The sequence below is a fragment of the Dasypus novemcinctus genome, chromosome 2, assembly GCF_030445035.2.
Source record: "Dasypus novemcinctus isolate mDasNov1 chromosome 2, mDasNov1.1.hap2, whole genome shotgun sequence".
Lineage (NCBI taxonomy): Eukaryota > Metazoa > Chordata > Mammalia > Cingulata > Dasypodidae > Dasypus > Dasypus novemcinctus.
This window is the reverse complement of record NC_080674.1, coordinates 118,519,230-118,540,722: the sequence shown is the minus strand read 5'-3', so window position 1 is coordinate 118,540,722 and position 21,493 is coordinate 118,519,230. Positions and strand designations below refer to the sequence as shown.

Sequence of the window (21,493 nt, the reverse complement as noted above, 5' to 3'; positions counted from 1 at the left end):
CCATGCGGGCACTCACAAGGAAACTCAGTTAACCATGTGGGCATTCGGCTTACCACACGGGCACACACGTGAGCACTCAGCTCATCATGTGGGCACTCAGCTCACCATGTGAGTATCCACACTGGCACTTGGCTTGCCATGCAGACACCTGCATGGGTGCTCAGCTCGCCACGTGGACACTCAGCTCACTGTGTGGGCACTTGGCTCACCACATGGGCACTTGCCTCACCATGCAGGCACTGGCTCACTATGCAGGCATGCTTTCTCTTCTATTTCACCAGGAGGCCCTGGGGATCAAACCTGGGTCCTCCCATATGGTAGGCAGAGGCCTTATTTGAGCCATATCTGCTTCCCTTGAAAACTGCTATATTTAAGCAACTAAAAGAAATATAATCAGGAGAGTATATCTTTGGTCTCCAAAGGGTTAAAGTGCATGGATTTTTCTATAATCTTTTATATAAGGCATCCTATTCCATTATTTTTCTTAAAAGAAACTTTTTCTTTGGTTTCTTGTAATTTTTCAGTGAGTATATCCTTTGTCTCTTCCATTTTCTTGGTGATAAGCTCCTTCATCTCTTCTGTTCTGTCCTGTAGGTATTCAACCACCGTGACATGTAGCCTTGATAATGCAAATCCTTCAAAGCAAGGGTTGTTTCTTCCAGAGTTACAGTGTACCTGGCAGGGGTGGCAATCTTAAGCAAGGTGTAGGCCATGAGTGCATTTCTACTCTGGGAATTTTTCAGAATATTCTCTTTGCTGTCAGGTAACCCAATTAGTACCAGAAAAGGAATGACATTCACTCCTTTTATGACTACATAATAAAATGTTCCAAACCAAACACCAGAAGTTATTAGGTGCACTGGAATGCAAACTTTTCCACATTGCCTAAATGTTTTCTTAAATTGTTGATACATACAAACTGTGACAGTTTGAATTTGGTGAATCCCAGAAAAGATTATGATTTTTAAACTAATCCATTACCGTGGGTGTGAGATCCTTTGATTGTAATAGATTTGGTTAAGGGACCTTGATTAGATCACTTGATTAGATCACTTTTGATTGGACTACTTCAGTGAGGTCTGCCTCAGGTTAGGTCACCACCTCTTGCTGGGTATTATAAAAACTGAGAACATAGAGACCGAGAAAGGAAGCCACCATTTTGACTATGCCATGTGAGAGGACTAGAGGATCACTAGTAGCCAAAACTGAAGCACGCGTTGAAGCCCCCAAGAGGCTGGGCCCACAGAACAGCTCAAGGCTGGAAGAGACAAATCATATGCCTGATTGCCCACAGCTGAGCTCCAGTAGAAAGTCCTGAGAGACTGGTAGACCTGCCATCTTGCCTCACAATGTGGAAGAACTCCAGGATTTGCTAGCAGCCGACCTTGGTGAGAAAGCATCTTCGATGATGCCTTGATTTGGACATTTTCACAGCCTTGGAACTGTAAGCTTTTAGCCCAAATAAAATTCCATTATAAAAGCCATCCCATTTTTGGAACTTTTTCTTGGCAGCCTTGTTGCAAACTAAAACACAGATTAATAGATTTGTCTTATAAAGGATCAGGTTATTCCTTCTTTCCTGCAGGATTTCCTTGGGATTTGGCATTGGACAATACAACTCTCCTGGGTGAAATATTTTGCTCCCTTTGTTTGCGATGAAGAACCCCAAGTTGGGGTGAATAGGCATCAAATGGCTTCCTGGCCTTTGCAACACACTGGGCAGCAGATAAGTGCAGCCATTGTTTTTGAGGGTCCTGTACCATAATTACTTTGGATTCAGCATTATATAAAAGTAATAGTCCTTTTATGCAGTGACAGTGCCCCCAAAAAACTTACTTTATGTGAGTCTACCCATATTCTATGTGTCAGTAGAGATACAGCCCTTGGTGCATTCTATTGCATTTTGAAGAATGCTGTTTGATGAACTTCAGTTTGTACAGACTCAGCGAACCTGGGGCTGTGCTTCCCATGGCACACACTGGATGACGGCTCAGCTCCTGCTTCTCCGTGCACAAGCACCTGCCGCAGAGGGTTCTATCTCCCGCCTCCTGCTGGGGACCTGGCTACAACAGGCTGGGGCACACCCTTGCCCTCCTATTAGTAATTTTTTTTTTAAGATTTATTTTTTATTTCTCACCACCCCCACCCAGTTGTCTGCTGTCTGTGTCCATTAGCTGTGTGTTCTTCTGTGACCACTTTTATTTATCAGTGGCACCGGGAATCTGTGTTTCTTTTTGTTGCATCATCTCTGTGTGTGTGTGGCGCCATTCCTGGGCAGGCTGCACTTTCTTTCATGCTGGGCAGCTCTCCTCACCAGGCGCACTCCTTGCGCATGGGGCTCCCCTATGCAGGGGACACCCCTGCGTGGCAGGGCACTCCTTGCGCGCATCAGCACTGCTCACAGGCCAGCTCTACAGGGGTCAAGGAGGCCCAGGGTTTGAACCGCGGACCCCCCACATAGTAGATGGATGCCCTAACCACTGGGCCAAGTCCGCTGCCAACATTTCTTCTTCATTTATTAGCAGGAATACTTCTATAAAGGAGTGACTGCCTTTAACCTACTTTTAGGTTATACAGTGATAAAATTTGTGTAAGAACAAATTTATCTTTTTAAAATGTAATTTGGATCATGTCCCTGCTTGGCTTCAAATCCTCCTGTGGCTTCCCCTTTGTATAAAGAATTAACTCTGTTGCTTTAACATGATCTATACGTACCTTGCAGGTCATGGCTCTTCCATCATTACTTCCCTCATGTTCCATCACATTGTCCACCTTCCAATTTACTGAAAAGGCCAATCCCTTGATTTTGCACTTGTTCCCTCTGCCTGAACCACCCTTCTCCCACTCTTTCTAGTTGACTCCTTCTTGAACTTCATGATGAAATGCCGTCTCCTCCTCATTGAGGCCTTCTCTGACCACTTCATTTCAGGAGCCTGCTCTCTGTCATAGTTCCTGTTTATTTCCTTTAAAGTACCTATCACAAGCATTGACTATCTTCTTTGTTTATTAATCATTTTCCACCAAGCATGCAAGCTCTGTGAAGGTAGGAATCTTTTCTGTTCTATTCACATTGGAATCCCAGGGCCCATAGCAATGTGTCTGGCACACAGTGGGTACGTTTTTGTGTTTTTTTTAATGAACATCAGTTGAACTTGGTGACCCTACATTTGCTCACCTATATAATTGGGATGAGGGAATGAGCTAGGTAATTTTAGGACTCCAGGTTTTCAACGTTCTATTCTCTGAGGACACAAAGAACAGGGATGAAGATCATCCAGTGTGAGGCTTCCTGAACTCCTTTGTGTTGAAGCACCTGAAGCAAATAATGTCTGTGGTGGAGGCAGACTGCTGGCTTCCATCCTAGGGCTGGCACCTGGCCCGGGGCGTGAGAGAAGAGCTGACCTGCTGGTCTCACAGGAGATGGGTAGAGAGAACATTTCTGGAATCATGGCGGGAGGAGGTAGTGTTACAGATTTAGGGCAGGAAATTCTTTGGTGTGTATACTTTGAGGGCTCCCTGGCTTTTATAACACTCAAGGACTTAGGAGACTGGGACTTCCTGCATCTCCACTGGGTTCCGAAATCTCTCTTTCTGCTCAAAATCCACTTTCTACTTAAGGAAATCCTACCAATTTGAGAATAATTTCAAAGCATTCTCATTTTACAATGTAAATACTTTTGGCAAAGGTAAGAAGATTATGAGTTTTCTCACCTCTGTGTGAATTAGCTTAACTAGACTGCTTTCATCTCAAAATCTGAGGTATCAAAGTTTTGCTCAAGAGAATCAAGAGAGGAGATCCTTTTGGAGTTTGGGTCCTTGTGTGGGCTGGAAGAGATGGGCTGACTTAGCACAGTGGACTGCTATAGCAGGCAAAGGGGGCTATGACACTCCAGGGGTAGAAATGGAGGGCACAGGTCAGTCAGTCCTAAAGTCTCCGTCGATCCTCTTAATCCTGGAGGTTCAAGAATTTTTCGCAAGATAATTTCAATTAACCTGACATTCATTACCAGTAGAGGGTTAGAGCCGAGATCCAGAACAGAATCCCTACCGTGCAGATCCTCTGAGGACAGCAGATGCACACAGACAGGCCAGACTGGTCCTGACTGCAGAAGGGCAATGCTGGTGTGCCCACAGCAAGGAAATGGTGCAAGACTCAGCCACTCATGGAAACAGCAGCTTCTGCTTCCCTAGAAACTCTTCCCAGGATTGCTGCTTCCTCTTCTTCTTCCCAGAGCCCAGATGAAAAGAGGAAGCCTCTAAGGGTCTAAGGAAGACAAAACCCATGAAAGAAGAACCCAGGTACCAGGCTATTGCCCAGTCCCAGACCTGTTCCCTGATCTGACTTGATAAATTCCTCTGCGATCTCCTGCCTGCATCTCTCAATAGGAGCTTAATCACTACCAAAGCAGGAGAATTTGGAGGTTTTCTGAAGGGATCTTGATGAGACAGCCACTATATAAAAGATGTAGTCATACACAAATACAAACTCGGGAAACTACAGAGCTCTAATCTTTAGGCCTCTTTCTTATATTGGAAATTTATGTGGGTCTTACTTCTCCTCCCTTGTGGTGAGATGACATGTTGAGGTGCTCCTTGAATTTCTGATGTTCTCAGGATATTGGTCCAGTTGCATTCTTGTCTACAGAAATACTTTAGCTTCTTTGATAGTACAGAGATTCCCAGACCTGATTCCTGACCAGGTGAAAAAAAATCACAGGGCATCTAAATTATAGCAAACAATCTTCATTTCTGGAATCTTAAGTGGGAGAAAAGCTAATTTGGACCTCTGCCTCAATGCAAAAATCCCTACTCTTTATATACCACTAACTTTTGGTGTGTCCAACCATCGCCACCCTTTAATTTATGCTTGAACAAAATTAGGGGGAAGGATCATGATTACTCTATTTCCTTTGCATTGACAGACAATTCTATAATCCTCCTTCTTTCCTTTCTTTTCTTTTTTTGAATCAAAATCTGATGATTTATAAGTTATCAGTCTTCGTTTCCCCTCCACAATCACATAGGGTAAGTTGGATGACTCTTCAAATTAATGCTATTGATTATAATGTATGTCTGAAATCTTTTCTTCCCTAGTCTATAAATCCTCCAGTTCTCCCAACTGTTCCTAATCTCCTAGGAAGGAGTATTAGGACCCCACCTCCCCAAGGCTACTCCAAAGCTAATTTCATGTGTTTGTCCTTGGCCTCTGCCTTTCTGTCCTTTTCATCTTCTCTCTCTCTATCACCAGGGTCTGCCTGAACCCGAGCCTCCAAATACACTCATTCTTCCCTCTACTCAACACTGTTTAACAATGCCAAGAGACTATCTCATCTGATTTCCTGTCACCATTAAATTTACAGAAAGAGTAGTGCATGGTCACTGCCCCCAGCTCCTCCTCACTCCCTGTGTTAATCTGCCTTCAGTGTTTACAGCTTTATACAAATTGATCTTTAGTGGGCTTTAATGTCTTTGAAGTGATCTTTGATCAGTGTTCAGGTGCCTCTCCCCTTCTGTGGCATAAAATATTGGTGCTACTGCTTCTGTCTTGACATCTCCTCCATTCCACTTGACATTTCCTACTTCTCTAACTGGCCTTCCCCACCATTTCTCTTTTATTCTTTCATCCTCCTTTAATCTGCCCATCCCCACCCCTGTATAAAAAGGCCTTCCTTAAAATAATGTCATTAGACTACTCCTCTTTTCTTTGTTCTCTCTTCCTTAGCAACCTTATCTGATTTCATGGTTTTGTTATTCTATCAAGGATAACCCCAACATCCATCTACATCTTTTTCTTCAACTCCAACCTCAGCTTATCCCTATAGTTCCATTTCAAGCTTCCTGCTGAATAGTTCTACTTGAATATTCAGATGCCATGTCAAACTCATGATACCCCAAATCTAGTTTCCTCCTACATGTATTTCTTCTCTATAGCACTTGTTTTTGTTGAGAACACTGCCCTAATTCCAGTCAGCCAGGCTCTACATTTACAAGTCATTTTTAAATCCCCCCTTTTCCTTCGCACAGTTTCTGTCTACTAACTTTTTTTTTTAAGATTTATTTATTTATCCCTCCTTGCCTGTTTGCTTGCTGTCTGCTCTTTGTGTCCATTCACTGCACATTCTTCTGTGCCTGCTTGTCTCCCTTTGTTGCATCATCTTGCTGCACCAGCTCTCTCCAAGTATGGGTTATCAGCTCTCCATGGCCACAGGCCAGCTTGCCTTCACAAGGAGGCCCTGGGAAGCAAACCCAGGGCCACCCATATGGTAGATGGGAGCCCAATCAATTGAGCCACAGCCACTTCCCTCTATCTGCTAACTTTTTATAGAATCTCTTATATCTGTCCCCTTCTATCCATGCCCATTTTGCCCCTACTAATTTCAAGCCCTTTTAACCTCTTGCTGGTCTGTTGTGATAGTCCAATTGGCATATTCATTTCCTACTTTCAATTTACCACTGCTGCTGATGGGCTAAGTATTGAAGTCAGTGTTTGAGAAGAAAATCCTGTATAATCAACATTACACTTGAAAATACCTTATATTGCCTGTAAAATAGAATCTACAAGACACTGCTTCTTAGTAAATTTAACACTGCCAGTTTTTCTTCCACTTTTGGAACAAATCACTGTTCTTTGGATTGGACACCAGCTGAAGTCATTTGCTTGCTTTTAGAGGCCATGTGGTATGGTATGAAAAACTATGTATCTTTAAACACCTGAATTACACTCGATGTCTGACTATTTGAATTCATGTAAGTCACTCATGAGTGTGATTCAGATATACTGGAATATCTCAAAGCCCAACTCTGATCTTATTATTTCCATGCTCAAAAACCTTTAATGGCTCTCCATTGCCCATCAAGAAGTCCCATTTCTTCAGCCTGGCACTCAAAACCTTTCACAATCTAGCTTCAACCCACCTTTCTAACCCAGGTTCCATTCCAGAAGGGAACACCTGCCATTTCCCATGCATGCTTTGCAGGTTCTAGTTTCCATATTTTCTCTCAGTGTTCCCAGTGCCTGGAATACCTTCTCATACTCTCTGTCTCTGCTTGGCTTAGCCATTCCTCAAAAAGAACTCACATGCTGCCTATTCTAAATCTTCTCCCCTGACTCTGTCCAGCAAAAATCGTATTTCCCTCCTCTTAACTGCAATAGCTCTTCAGTAGAACTGCATTTATGGTATCATTTTCTATCTAAAATAGTAATTTCTTCTCATGTTTTACAAGACTATAAACATCTTATCAGCAGGGTTGGTGCCTGAGTCATCATATTTTTATATTCTCCACCATCATCTCCAGCTTCTATCACACAATTCTCAATGGGTATCTAATGAATAAACGAATTAAATAGGATGGTTTTCCAACCCTTCTCCATGAAGAAGAGCTTCTCCCAATGTACTGTAGTCTAGCAGTACCCAGAATTTGGGACCCATCCCTCCAGAAAGAGCAGCAAACTCTTTTTCATGCCTGCATTGCTCATATCAGGAGGTGAATGAATTCAACAGTCAAGTGTAGGGTAAGAATATATATTCAACTGTTTGAGCTATTTGCATCTGCTTAAAGAGCAAAATAAATATTCCATTTGATTAAAACATTACCTTCAAAATTAACAATACAATGGCTTTTTCATTGAAGGCTTCAGGAAAGGTTTGTCATTGGGGCTGCAGACATTTGTTCTCATTGTGTAGTAAGACTGATGAGGCCTCTTAAGCAATCCTGCAGACCTGCTGTTTTGAAGGGTCAGCACATTTTTCAGTGCATCTCAAGTTCAGTGGTACTTTACCTTTATAAAGAAAAAAATCCCAGCCTCCCCCTCCCATCCCTAAAGATACCGGATGTTTTTACCTCCTGGGAGCCCTAGGCTGGAGGGAAACACTGATCCCAAGCACTGCCTGGATAAAACAGCCCCTTGAATCTTTCCTGATTCACACCCAAAACTCCAGAAATACAAATCCAGCTCTATTCAGAGGGCAGTGAGATTTGTAAGGAATGTGTGGGAGTTGGGGAGGATGGAAAAGGTGAGTTTATCTTATACCTTCAAGGGATGGGGCGTCTTTATTTTTATTATGCGCGGGCAGAAAATGTACTGTGTCTCAGCGACAAGGGGGAGTTTGACAGTGAATTTACACCTTTCGTATTGACTTTAGACTGATTAGGGGGAAAGAGCACCCTACACTCTTGTAAAATCTTAATGTACCGTGAGAAGTGCAAGCTCTGCTTGAATGTGCAGGGTTCAGATTTGGTTTGACCTTATTAAATCATGGAAAGTGGCTCCTATGAGTGAAGTTAAAAAAAGAAATCTTGCACGATTACTCAGGTGGCCTTTCCTGTTTCTTCTGTCCCTTCTGGATTTGGATCCTGTAATTACTATCGCAGAGAGCTGGAAGGATGCCTGCGCTGAACGGCACCGTCTTCTCGGCTCGGCCTCCCCCCTCCTTTTTTTTTTTTTTTCCCTTTTCTTTTCTCTCTGTGGCCCCGCCTCCGCCGCGCACCCTGCAGCCAGCAGCTAGACAGCTGTGTTCAATCAGAAACCACTTACAACTCCAGACGATTCAAAGGGGAAACTTCAGCGTGAAGTGCAGCTCTGCTGCGTCTCTCTCTAGCTTTCTTTCCTGCCCCGGAACCCGAGGCGCGGATCTTCCTCGCCTCGCTGCCGTGATTTCTTCCGCAACTCGCCCAAGCCTTCCAGTGCCGGATACTGCTAGGAGATGCCCGCCAGCCTCGTAACGGGGGCAGGCGAGGCACTGTAGGACTGGCGAGGAGCGCCGAGGGTGGCATTGCTTCGGGACCCCGCAGTGGAGCGCTCAGGCGGTTCCCGGCGTCGGCTCTGCGGGCGCAGCAGCTGCGGGCGCGCCACGCCACCCGGCCTCTTGCGGCAATGGCTCGTCGGTGAAACGCGAGCCCGTTCTGGCTCCTTTTAGGAGTGCCTGGATCCTTTATTCGGGCTTGACCACTGTCCGGGGTGAAAATGGCAGTCTAGACTAAAATGTGCGAGAAGGGGCCACTCAGTGGTTATCGAGCCTGCTAAGCCCAACTCCGCAGCTCGGAGACCTGGAGTAGGAAGAGCCGGCTCTGAAAAGTGCAGTCATGAATTCTGGAGTTGCCATGAAATATGGAAACGACTCCTCGGCGGAGCTGAGCGAGGTAGGAAACAGCTGAGGTCGGGAGCTCGGGGTTCTCCGGCTTTTGCTTTTCCACAACCCCCCTCGATCCCGTCTCCCCGCCTTCCCCCAACCTCCCACCCCCTATTGCGCTCCCAGTCTTGGGGCAGCGCAATTAAAGATTAATAGATATTCTGGTTCTTGTTTTAACTTGCAATGCTACTCAGGAAATGACCTGAACTGGCTTGATATTTCAGTCTGAAATGAGTGGTTTGAAAAAGAAATAAGCTCTCACCACGCCGCCGAGGCGTTTCACTCTCTGCGGGTAGGATCCCCGGTCCTTTCCCACCCCTCCCCCAATTTATATACAACATTCCTTTTCGTAGTAGGTAAAATACACAGGCATCTCAGCTAAGTTTAAGCCCATGGTAACTAATTTGATGGGGGATGGAGGCGAGCGCGGAAGCGAATTGGATTAAATCTACCACTGGGGTGCCACTGTATGGTGCGTTTGGTTAAGTTCATGCAAGGTGGTCTCTCCTTCCGCGGAGATGAATGACCCGCCCTGGGGAGGGGAGTCGCAAAGAAACACTTCAAAGCCGCTTAGAACTTTATTTCCTGCCTGGGACTGGACTCCCGAGTCTTTGAGGCAAGCGCATTTGCAATTCCTGGGCTCTCACTGTAACAGAGCCACTTGAGTGCCTGAGACCAGCTTTGAAATTAAAGCTACATCAAACAGTATGCAAACATGTGAGCGGTAAGATGCTCAGTCACTTTTTTTTTTTTTTTTTAATGACTTTAGGCACTCCCCGGGCCCATCCCCTAATGTTTTGAATACCTGTAAAGTGATGATGGGAAACCTTCAGATTTGGATACTTAAAAGAGATGGGGAAGTCTCTTGTGCCTGGTATCTACAGCAGGAGGCTTGATGGTTGTGGTTTTTCCTCTTAGCACCATCTCTGAACCATTTCTGGGGTCAGAAGTAGAATAACTGGTCTGTGCTTCCTGAGTATGGCTGAAATGAGAGAAGGGGAAGATAAGGAGTCTGGTGTGAAAACAGCCAGAAGGCAGATAGTGGTGATGTCCGATTACCGATGGTGAAGGGAAAATGAAAGGATGGATCCCCCACTTGTCAGGAGACGGGAGGGATGTGAAAGGCAGGGGTGGGACCCAGAAGGTCTGCACCTGGTATCCCACAGTGAATGCATTTAGACCCTGCTTGGCCCCCTAAGTGTCAAGCGGCTGTGCTGTTCCTGCTCTGGCTTGGAATAGTATTTTGAGGTGTTGGGGGGCGGGGGGGATGAGTTCGAGGCATTTCCTACTTCCTTTGGTGCCCCCTGTGAAGGGAGTAGTTAGGAGATATTAATAAGAGTGAGAGTTTAATTTAAAAATGGGAGATGGAGGAAGAGATACAGGACCTAGGCGATTTTTGCCAACTTTACTTGTCAGGAGTAGTCTCAAATCTAAGATAGAACCCAGGACCGTGGGTCCCTAACTAAACACTATTTAAGAAGTCTTTGAATTCTCTTCTAGTGGCACTTATAAACCAAAAACTAAAGGCATACCTCTTCCAGGGAGTCTTTGCCTGGCACTTCATGTTGTCTCCCTCACTGCAGCAGCTTTAATCCTCAGCCACCTGAAGTGTGATGTTCAGTTACCTTTGTTTTCTAATGAATTACAGATTTAGGAGGGTGGCTAGTACACTGACTGGACAAAGAGGAGGTCTGGATTGACTTTAAAAGCATTGACTCATTAGTGAGTGCATTAGAGGAGCGAAGAGTATCCACGAAACTAAGGTGCAAGGTAAAAACTCTCCATTTTTTGCCTAGTTGAGCCCACTCCTTAATTGTATCTTAGAAAGCTTGTGGTCAAATGAGAGTTGTGGGTGTTTTGTGGTTCCTGTATTAGTTGGAACAATAATATTTGAGCACTGTATGGAATAATCTAAATTAGGGCATGTGTAAAGAGAGTTTGTAAGGCAAGGGGAGAGGGTTCATACCTTGTTAACCCTAAATCTCAGTTTGGTTTATCATGGGCAAGAGGTAAGGCATTTACAGTTTTGTAATATCCATAGGTCAGTGTCAGTTCAATTGCATTTCTCAAATGAGGTAAATATGTATAAAGGAGAGTATCTTCTTTTCACTTAATATTTTTCTTCTTTAAACACTGGTTTTGCATTCAAATCTTGTAAAGTTGCCACCTTTTGATGATTAACTCCTCCTCTTCGCCTGGAAGCAGAAGTAATAAAAACTTTCAGTGGCCCATTTAGTCTGGATAGTATGTCTTATTACCCAGGAGCCTCACTATTGTCTGAGGTCACCACAGGGTCACATTCAGCTTGATGTTCACTAGGCATTTTGGGACCAGGAAGGAATCTGAAAGGACTCATCATTCTGGGTATCATAAACAAGATTCCTCTTAGTGGTGTTGACTTGTGAGCTTACCTCTTTCTTCAAGAGCTCTCCCGCCACAGGAGTCATTGACTCTTTGACAGTAATGTTGACACTGACTCCATAACATCTTTACAAGGGGCAGTGACTTTAATCAATGTGTAGTTGTAATCTGTTGATCCCACAGTGAAAGCAGCTAGTTTTGGTTAACAGTGGAGGTGTGGCCTCTGCCCACAGTGATCCCAGAGGTATCTGGGTGTGAAGGATGTTTGATTAGGAGACATAGAGCTGAGTGTTGGGCATAAGGAGTTTTACATGTGTGAGAACTTTAAGATGGAAAACAGGAAATTCACGAACGTGTTCCTTTTGTGTCTTTAATTTGAACAACAGCCATTTAAGATCCTGTGGGTTGGCAATAGGAGATGGTAAAATTACTTCTACTTATGAACATTTAAACATATATTTATTTACCCATGACCCTAAATGACTTATATCAAGTCTGAACACTTTAAAGCAGAGTAATCCTTAGCATTAACAACAGAAATGCAAAAGGAAAATTTAAGGAACATGAACTGGTTATTTGTTTCTTTTTGGCTCTTAGCTGTCCCATTCAGAGGATGTTTTTCTTTTTTTTAATGTGAGGTTAAAGAAGGACTTCAACATCAGCCAAATCAAAACTGCTTAGAGAATTAAAGGTTTGACTTTCATTCCCCTCCCCCTGATCAAGAAGCTGAGTAGCCACACTTTCAGCAACATTGGATTAAGTTCCCACCAAGACTGTCAAGGGAAGGGTCTTACATCTCCTTCCTCATGGTCACAGGTTTTCGGTCAGCAGTTAGCTCTATTAGTCTCTGTTATATCTGTGGAGCCTTGTTTCATTATCATCTCTTGTCTCTTATAAGAATTCACAATGTGAGGGAGATGTCTTAAGGTGTGGCAGTATCAGGGTGATACTTGAATTTACTCTTACTTCAGAAGAGCCGTCTCCTGGATCTGTTTGTCTATGAGACATCTACTCTTATGTAGGGAAATATGTTCTCTCCTGACAACCATTAAAGCCTCTGTGGGGGAAGCGGACTTGGCCCAGTGGTTAGGGCGTCCGTCTACCACATGGGAGGTCCACGGTTCAAACCCCGGCCTCCTTGACCCGTGTGGAGCTGGCCCATGCGCAGTGCTGATGCACGCAAGGAGTGCCCTGCCATGCAGGGGTGTCCCCCTTGTAGGGGAGCCCCATGCTCAAGAAGTGCTCCCCGTAAGGAGAGCCGCCCAGCACGAAAGAAATTGCAGCCTGCTTAAGAATGGCGCCACCCACACAGAGAGCTGACACCACAAGATGATGCAACAAAGAGAGACACAGATTCCCGTGTTGTGCCGCTGACAAAAACAGAAGCGGACAAAGAAACAAGACGCAGCAAACAGACGCAGAGAACACACATCCGGGGTGGGGGTGGGAGAGAGAAATAAATAAATAAATCTCTTTTTTTAAAGATTTATTATATTTATTTATTTATTTCTCTCCCCTCCCTGCCCACCGCGGTTGTCTGTTCTCTGTGTCTATTTGCTGCATCTTGTTTCTTTGTCTGCTTCTGTTGTTGTTAGTGGCACGGGAATCTGTGTTTCTTTTTGTTGCGTCATCTTGTGTCAGCTCTCCGTGTGGGCGGCGCCATTTTCAGGCAGGCTGCACTTTCTTTGGCGCTGGGTGGCTCTCCTTACGGGGCACACTCCTTGCACGTGGGGCTCCCCTACGCGGGGATACCCCTGCCTGGCATGGCACTCCTTGTGTGCATCAGCACTGCGCGTGGGCCGGCTCCACACGGGTCAAGGAGGCCCAGGGTTTGAACCTCAGACCTCCCATGTGGCAGACCATGCCCTAACCACTGGGCCAAGTCTGCCACCATAAATAAATCTTAAAAAAAAAAAAAAAAGCCTCTGCGGATGAAAAATGTTCTTTTCTTATTGGAGGCATCATCTTTCCCAAAGCAATCAACTTAGTTCTTTGACTTTTAAACATGATTTAAACAATGAATGGGTAAAACTTTCTAGTCACTTTTACTTTGAAACCCTGGCTGTCCCTGGAACCATGTTTCCCTTTCTTTCTCTTCTTATCTCTATTCAAAGCTTCTTTTGTCAGATCCTTCTTCTCCTGAATCAACAACCATTTACTTGTTGGGTCACTCCAGAAACTCCACCTCTTCATTGATACTCTAATTAAGAAATAGAATTGTGTGGAAGAACATTGCTCTCTAGATAGATTCTCGTGTGATTATCCCCATGTGGCCATTTCTCAAATGTACTTCTTCAGTATCAAGTGATAAAATATCAGAGTTGGGAGGGGCCTACTATTCCCATACTGCTTCGTACTTCTTTATAGTTCTCTGACTTAATATACTCCACTTTATTGTAATCACTTATTTGATGTCTGTCTTGTCACAGATAATTACAGAAGGCAATGTCATTATATATCATGTTTGTTACTCTAACTCCAAGACCTGGTGTAGAGTCTGGCAAATAGTGGGTTTTCTACAAATGTTTGAAGAATGAACACCTTGCCTCTTCTCACCCCTTCTCTTTTAATAAATATGGAACTTGAGGAACTGATGTTAAATACCTGATTTGAGGCTTTTTTGGTTATCTTTGGGTATATAACAAACTGCCCCCAAAACTTAGGGCCTTAAAGTAACAGCAATCTTATTTGCTCATGATTTTGTATTTGGGCAAAGTTCAGTGGGGAAGACATTTGTCCATGACAGGGGCTAGAGGATTCATTCCCAAGATGTCTTAATCACTGGCTGTCCCCTGCTCCCACCCTGCCTTTCGCTTCCTTACACTTTGCCCGCCTGTTCCTCGTAACCTCCCTGTATTATGGCCCTTCTCAGCAGCAGTTTGTGCTGCTGCCTCCCTCTGCCCCTCCTCCCAGCCACTGTTATCTTCCCCCTCCCAGCCGATCGCTGTTCTCCCCGCCTCATTTCAACCGCCCTCATCCCGTATCCGCCCCGGCACAACCTCGGAAACAACCCCCTCTGCCATCAATGGCTTACGTCATAAACCGCAGGTCCGCCCTTGCCTCTGCAGCCAATCCTCAGCTGCCCCGCGGACATGCCCCTCCCACAACCTCCCCGCCTCCATGACACTATAAAACCTCATGTACTTCCCGAATAAAATCAGACCTGCGCATAGACCTCGTCTTCGTGGTTTTTCCTCCATCGAACCGCGCGTCCCCACCAAGCCTTGAGCCGCCCGCTGCCGCCCCGGTCAGGCCGTGGCGTAGGCCCGATCCCCGGCAGCGACTCGCCTGCAGTGACCCGCCTGCAGTGCCGCAGCGGAGGCCAACAACTGGCTGTGATGGGGGATACCTCAGTTCCCTTCCACATGGGCTTCCCCTTGTATGCTTGGTCTTCTTCTCAACAAGGCAGCTGCGTTCCAAGACAAAGAAGGTGGAAGCTACCAGTTCTCTTAAAACATGGTTTGGAAACTGGCACAGGCTCACTTCTATGTGTTATATTGGTCAAAACAGTGATATGCTTAGCCCAAATCCAAAGGGATGAAAAATTAAATCTCACCTATCCAAGACAGGTATGACAAAGAATTTGTGACCATTTTTAATCTACCCTAGAGGCCACAATTATTGTAAATGACAGAGCCTTGTCTAAAACCCTGGTTACTTCATTTCAAAATTCCGAGTGCCTGGCAAACATTTTTGCTTTTTTTTTTTTTAACTTTGGTTTGCTTTATGGTTATTTGAGTAATTTGTAATTGTGAACCTTTTCTAAGCACTTCCCAGGTATTGACATGCTTAATTATATATATATATATATATATATATATATAGCAACTATGAGATACATTCTGTTATCCCCATATTACAGGTACAGAAATTGAGGCATACAGAGGTGAAATAATTTATCAAGATTACACAGACTGTATAGGATGGAATGGGATTCCAGTCCAGTGCTCCATTTGTATACTGTTTCCTTTCATTAATTTCTATTACCGTCTCAGCTTTTGATCACTTCTTCCTAGGAGGGAGTATCCCATTTAATAAATCTTTTTAATTTGATTTGTATTGTAATCTTTGTGCAATACCCAGATAAATGCTTTTTGTTTTTGTTTTCCTTTTTCTTGTTAAAGTGTTTTTGATAAAAATGAAATCGATATGATTAGAGCACAGGGAGCTGGTCACTGCTGTCACCTCCAAGTGGCTAAGGAATTCTAGGCATCTGTTTTCCAGAGTCCCAAAGCAGATTTGTTCATAGGGAATAGTGTGACCCTCACCTAGTAGTGGGCCTCACTATAAGAGGCCTTACTCATGCCTCTGCCTCACAGATTCAGCCCTTCTCCTCCCGCCACCCCCGGCTATGCACACAGAGGCGTCTGAGGGATTGGTGCTACCCTGTTTGGGGTGTCAGAATGAGAAGAGTAATAAGGATTCCTCTGTCACTGTCACGAATAGGATTCTCCTTCCCATCCTCTACCCCCCACCACATAGAGGGCTCGAGGCTCCTGTGACAGCTAACTCACTGTAGGGCTGCACAGTACCGAGGCTGGTGAAGGAGGCTGGGAACCCAGTGAAGTCAGTGGTTCCCTGAGGGGTCCTGAGGAGAGCCTTGCTGAAGGCAGCAGTGAAGCCAGGATCACACTCAGCGGGCAAGGAGAAATAGATAAGCCACAGAGATGGCTCCTGAGGCAGCAACCAGGTGGTAGTTAAAGTGAAAAAAAGGAGGAAGTATTATACAAGAGGAGGAGGCTGCTCAGAAGACCAGGCAGGTGATGGAGAGCCATCAAACCTGAAGTTGGAGAGATGAATGGAGGAGACGACAACAGCAGCAAAACCTTGATTCTGTGCACGTACTTTGTCCAGTTGGGAAGCTTTTTAATTAATCCCAAGACTTTTTCTTCTTAAGGAAACACCTTACCCTTCCTTAAGAACCTATGTCTGTTACTATGGATTTGAGGAGCTAGAATCTTTATATAGAGAATGTCATGTGATACTAAGTAAATAAATTCAAGAGTTTTCTTTTTCTAGTTGCCTGAAGCTAGTTAACCCAAGGCAGGTCGTGTGGAAGGCTTTCTCTAAAGCAAAACTGCAATTGAAAAATAAAACCTGAGTTTATGGCAAACAAAAGAAGTTATTGATGAGGAAAGAATTTAAACGTAGTTTTTGATCAAGAAATCAAATTTCAGAAAACCAAGACAACATTTTTTAATCCCTAGATTCTGGGAGAGGGGTTTGTGTTGGCAAGTTTACAGCAACAGACAAACCAGAAAAGACTCAGAAAACTGATAGATACTAGTTGGTATGTGGATTATTTACATAAGTGAGGGGCTGTCATGGCAGAGATAAATCATATGCAATTATTTTCTTGGAAATCCCCCCAACCACACCTACCCAGATTCCTAGCAGTGGAATCTTTTACTCTTGAGACAAATAAGCAGAGAATACTATGGGTCACACAGATAAACAGATGTTTAATTTATAGAGTAAATATTTACTGGGACCACATTCTAGCAAATGTCCTTTCTCTCTTGCTGAACAGAAACAGCCAAAATTAGTGCAGAGTGGGAAAAGGATACCTTATTGAGGGTTTGCATTGTCACAAGGAATAACTGAGTTTATATAGCTCTTTGTATATACAGATCTTTCAAGATATTCCTTAAATCTTGAGGAAATAGATTAAACCTTGAGAAAGTTGTTTAGGGAAAAAAATCTAGGATTAACTGCTATTTATTCTACTTGCCATACAAAATGCTGTAGGTGAGGATTTTTTAACTTTGTAAATAAACAATAAAAGCCTACTGGCCTGGGAAAATTATGTGGTGAAAGCTCCTTGATGCTTGGTTGGTAGGATAATTTGAGGCAGATCCCCTGTCATGAGGTTTGATCAGTGCTTAGAACACATGGCAGGGGACATATGGAGCAAAAGATGGAAATGTATTACACCAAAGGCTGTAGTATTTGATTACTTAAGACCAGAAAGTTTTGTGAAACCTCAGCGTGTATGCATGCATGTCAGTTAACAACTCTGGCTGGATTTGTGAGTAATATTGAATCAGTAGTCCAAGGAAGAATGCCAACATGGAAAAAGATTGCCTTGCAATTTAGAAAAGCAATGGAGTCCTCTGGTTGGTTGCATATTACTAGTGGGAGTAATTGCTCGTCCCCATTTTCCTTTAAGTTTGGATGAACTCTCCCACAGACTTCACAGCCTATTTTGGACTCCTTCTTGCCCTCCACCCCAATCCCTCCTGGCCTCTCCACGTCCTTTGTTATATCCCTCATCTGTCTTCAGAACATTTACTGTAATTATTCAGGTATAGGTCTGCCTTCCTGGGGAGATCATGAAATCTTTGAAGCCAGGGACAGAATAGAACTGACTATAGCAGAGCATCAACAAGCTTCAAATGTGCTTGTGTGGGCCAAACGCCAAGTGCCATTTTGGCATGACAGATATGTTGGATCAACTACTTTTCTGTTTTGGTTAAAGGATGCATCTGAGGGAATTTAGTGTGGCCATTATTACTGAAACTTGCTATCTATTCCCCATTTACTTATTCTTTGAACAAATACTGTGTGACTTCTATGTGCCAGATGCTATTCTTAGGTGTGGGGATACAGCAACAGACAAAACTGACACAGATCCTGTTCTATTGGAGTCAGGCAATACACATAGACAGATGTATGTTCAATACTGCTAATATGTGCAATGAAGAAAAAATACAGAGGGAATGAAGGAGACAGAGATGCTATTATGATGATCAGGGAAGGGCTCTCTGAGGTTACTTCTGAATTAAGAGCTGAATGAAATGAGGGAGTGATCCTTTCCAGAAGAGGGAAGGGCAAGGGCCAAGGTACAGACGCCAGAACCTGCTTGTTGTGTTTGAGTTGCAAGGAGGGAATGTGATTGTGGCACCGTGAGCAAGGAGAGCATGGAAGGAGAAAAGGTCTGAGACACCCACAGCCTCTGAGGCTGTGGAAAAAAAATCAGGATTTCTGTGGAGAGTTTTGAATATATGTCTGAATTGATTTTTAAAAAATCCTTTCCATATGTTTTTTTTTTTTAATTGTGGGGCAGGGTAGGGGAGACATGGGGAAGAGAAGGAGCTAGCAGAGGCTACTGAGGAGTGGCCAGTGGGTAGGAAAAAACCAAGATCATGTCTGAAGAGTCAAAGTATTTCCAGAAGAGGATAGAGTGATCACTCACCAAATGCTTACCCTTGTTGCTTTGTGTGTTCCTTTAAAGGCTGTGAGTAGTCCCAAACTTTCAAATTGTGTACTTACATTCTGAAATAAAAAATAATTGTTATATTCCATAAAAATCAGCTGTAGTTCTTTAGACATCTTACATATATTTGATTTTATTTTCCCCTTAATAGGGATGGTTTAAAGAAGTGAATGACATGGACATTGGCCAGGAGTGATTTGAAAATTGCTTTTCCTTGATTGATGGCTCTGTGTTGATGGATGCTGATGGTGTAGAATACAGGTTGGTTTCAAATTAGGAAAACTGGACTCTACTTTCCACTGTCATTCAGACCAATTTCTTTCAACTATTTAAAATCACTGATTTTATTTTTATGAACCTTAATGTCAGTTTATTGATTTATAACAAATATAGATCCAAGGAGACTGGAATGCTGATACTTTTTTCCTACTGAAAAGCTATTTGGTATTTAGATGACCAGATGGTTGCCTGATAAACATGAAATCAGACAAAGAGGATGTTTCTCTTGGATGGTATCATTAAACTTATCTTTGATTAGAGGTTTATCTTGTCCAAACCTTTTCCTTGACTATGAGGAAAACACTGCCTTGATAAGGCTAACTAGAGGGGGAAATCGATTTTTTTTTTAACTCCCAGGAATTTTTTTTCCTCTTGTCCTCAACTTCCTTCTGTTTCTATATCACACGATATTTTTGAACATTAATGTATATAAGGTGCATTTTGTTATATTCTGTATTATTTTAAAAGGAGAAAATCTACTTCAGTAAATCTTGTCTATATATGACATTACCAGTAATTGCACTACTAAAATAATTGGAAGAATTTATTTTTAACTCTCTGATTTTGGGAGGTATTATAGTGTTTGTGCTCAGTGGGTTTTTACTGGCAAAGATTGTTGGGCCTAGCAGGCATAAAAATCCAAAAGAACAGTTGCATTCTATTTCAGGGGAACAATGATACAGCCTTAATCTTTGGCTGGTCTGTTAGCTGCTGTGGGCTGATGGTGCATGACTTGGTCAACTCTCTTCTTTTTCCACGTCTGATTTCCAGTATGTTTGGGGCTTTACACAGCATTTCCCCATTGGTATTTCCAGGTGGAGTGAAAGTGAGTGTAAAATGAAGCTTGAACATGAACTGCTTATTCAAGGAAAACAAATGGGCTCCACCCAAACCCAGGAGGCTCCTTGGTACCCAGGACAAGTAACTTTCTGAAATGTCGCTGGGGCCACGATATATTTCTCGGGCTGAGAGCCAGCATCTCTATTTAGCAAAAGACTCATGGATCCCTAGCAATGTGAGGGAGGCAAACTTATGAGTTATGTTCATGGCATTTGAAGCAATACATTTTTCCACCAATTTTTATGGTCTTTAAAGAGGAGTTTTAAGAAAGGGCTTTAGCAAGAGGGGCCTATGGAGAGTAGCCAGGAAGTCTGAGGCTGGCCTGTTAGATTAGATAACTGTTATTTTATTTCTTGGTGCTGCAAGTCTAATCCTGGTTAACCCAAAATCTAATTTATTTTCATGCTTGGTTGGGAGCATTTATGATGAAGTGTTTTGATGAAAGTATGCATCATATAGGAATTCTGTGGGAATGAGACAGTCCAGCTGCAGCTGTGCCTGGGCTATTTATTAATAGAACCTTTATAATGAGTTGGGAGAGAACGTAGGTGAGTTGGACCCCAGGAGGGGGCAGGAAGGGAAGTTTTTACTTCTAATTCAGAATAGGTAGATTTCAACTCAAATTTGAGATCCTCTCTTTTGGTATCCTCTGAGGTAAGCAGGGGGCTTCTTGACTGATAGATTTCCAAAGACTTTTTCGTTTTGGGCTTTTGAGCTGCTTTCAAAAATGCTGTCTGGACACCCATGTACTTACTGCTGAAGAAAGTGTCTGTTGATAAAGCGCTTTCAAACTCTTTAATTCCTCAAGTATCAAAGATGGGATATCTTTCCTATTTGGCATGACTATATCCCCAGCTGGCAGTGATGATGTATGGGGGTCAATATAGCATGGCTAATGGCCAGGAAGGGCCCCATTCTTTGCCCAGCCTCTTTACCAACTCCCCCACTGAGCCAAGTCCCTTGATTCATCATGATGGGTTCTTTGTATATAAAACTGTGTCATGGTAAAGTTGTGGGCAGAAATCACTGCCCTGTGACTTCCTAGCTAGGCGATCTTGGGAAAGTTACCTCTGTGGGCTGCATATTCACCATTAAAAATGGTGTTAATAAGAATATCTACCCCAGACGAGTATGGAGAAACTCAGTGAAATAACCCCTGTGGTGCTTTTTGCGGTGCCTGATAAATACACAGTGTCAGCTATTGCTGCTGCTACTATTATTATTTTGCTCCTAAATTGCTTACTTGCTATACTAAAGGTGCCAAGAAGAAGAGAAGTACTTTATAAATATAAGCATTAGTAGCATTAGTTGTGAGCACTGAAATAATTAATAGAAGCTTTGATGGTAGACACATATGTCAGGAAGTGAATATCTGGTGAATCCTGAGGGTCACTGACCTGCTCTGTACCTTGGTGCCAGAAGCTCATTACTTAGGAAAATGTTTATCCAAAGATTGGCACAGCTTAGAAAATACTGTTTTGAGGATCCACAGAGCTGGAATGTTAACGAGCTGACAAATAGCAATGGTGATTACTTTTAAAATTTTCTTCATTTTGTTCTATTCTCCAGCTGTAGTGTCTTTAGTCCCTTGAGTGAGGACCATTGTCCTGCTTGGTGGCATAACCTGGGAGAGGGAAGGCCCTGCAGGCCACTAGCCATTTCCAGA

The 21,493-nt window shown here is 43.4% G+C and overlaps 1 protein-coding gene and 1 pseudogene across 2 annotated transcripts in view; one reads left to right on the top strand and one right to left on the bottom strand.

The window, feature by feature from the left end:
* Positions 1 to 21,493, top strand: part of MCC (MCC regulator of WNT signaling pathway) — a 512,678-nt gene that overhangs the window by 196,037 nt on the left and 295,148 nt on the right. Inside the window, exon 1 of one of the 2 annotated variants that reach the window (XM_058277133.2) lies at positions 7,881 to 9,141. The exons of the other annotated variant lie outside the window; for it this stretch is intronic. Within the exon in view, the coding sequence (XP_058133116.1) occupies positions 9,085 to 9,141 (57 nt within the window). The 5' untranslated portion in view covers positions 7,881 to 9,084. Of the gene's footprint in view, positions 1 to 7,880; positions 9,142 to 21,493 lie in introns of those variants that run through there. 2 annotated transcript variants of the gene reach the window in all.
* LOC139439841 (protein FAM210A pseudogene) lies at positions 454 to 8,775 on the bottom strand (annotated as a pseudogene).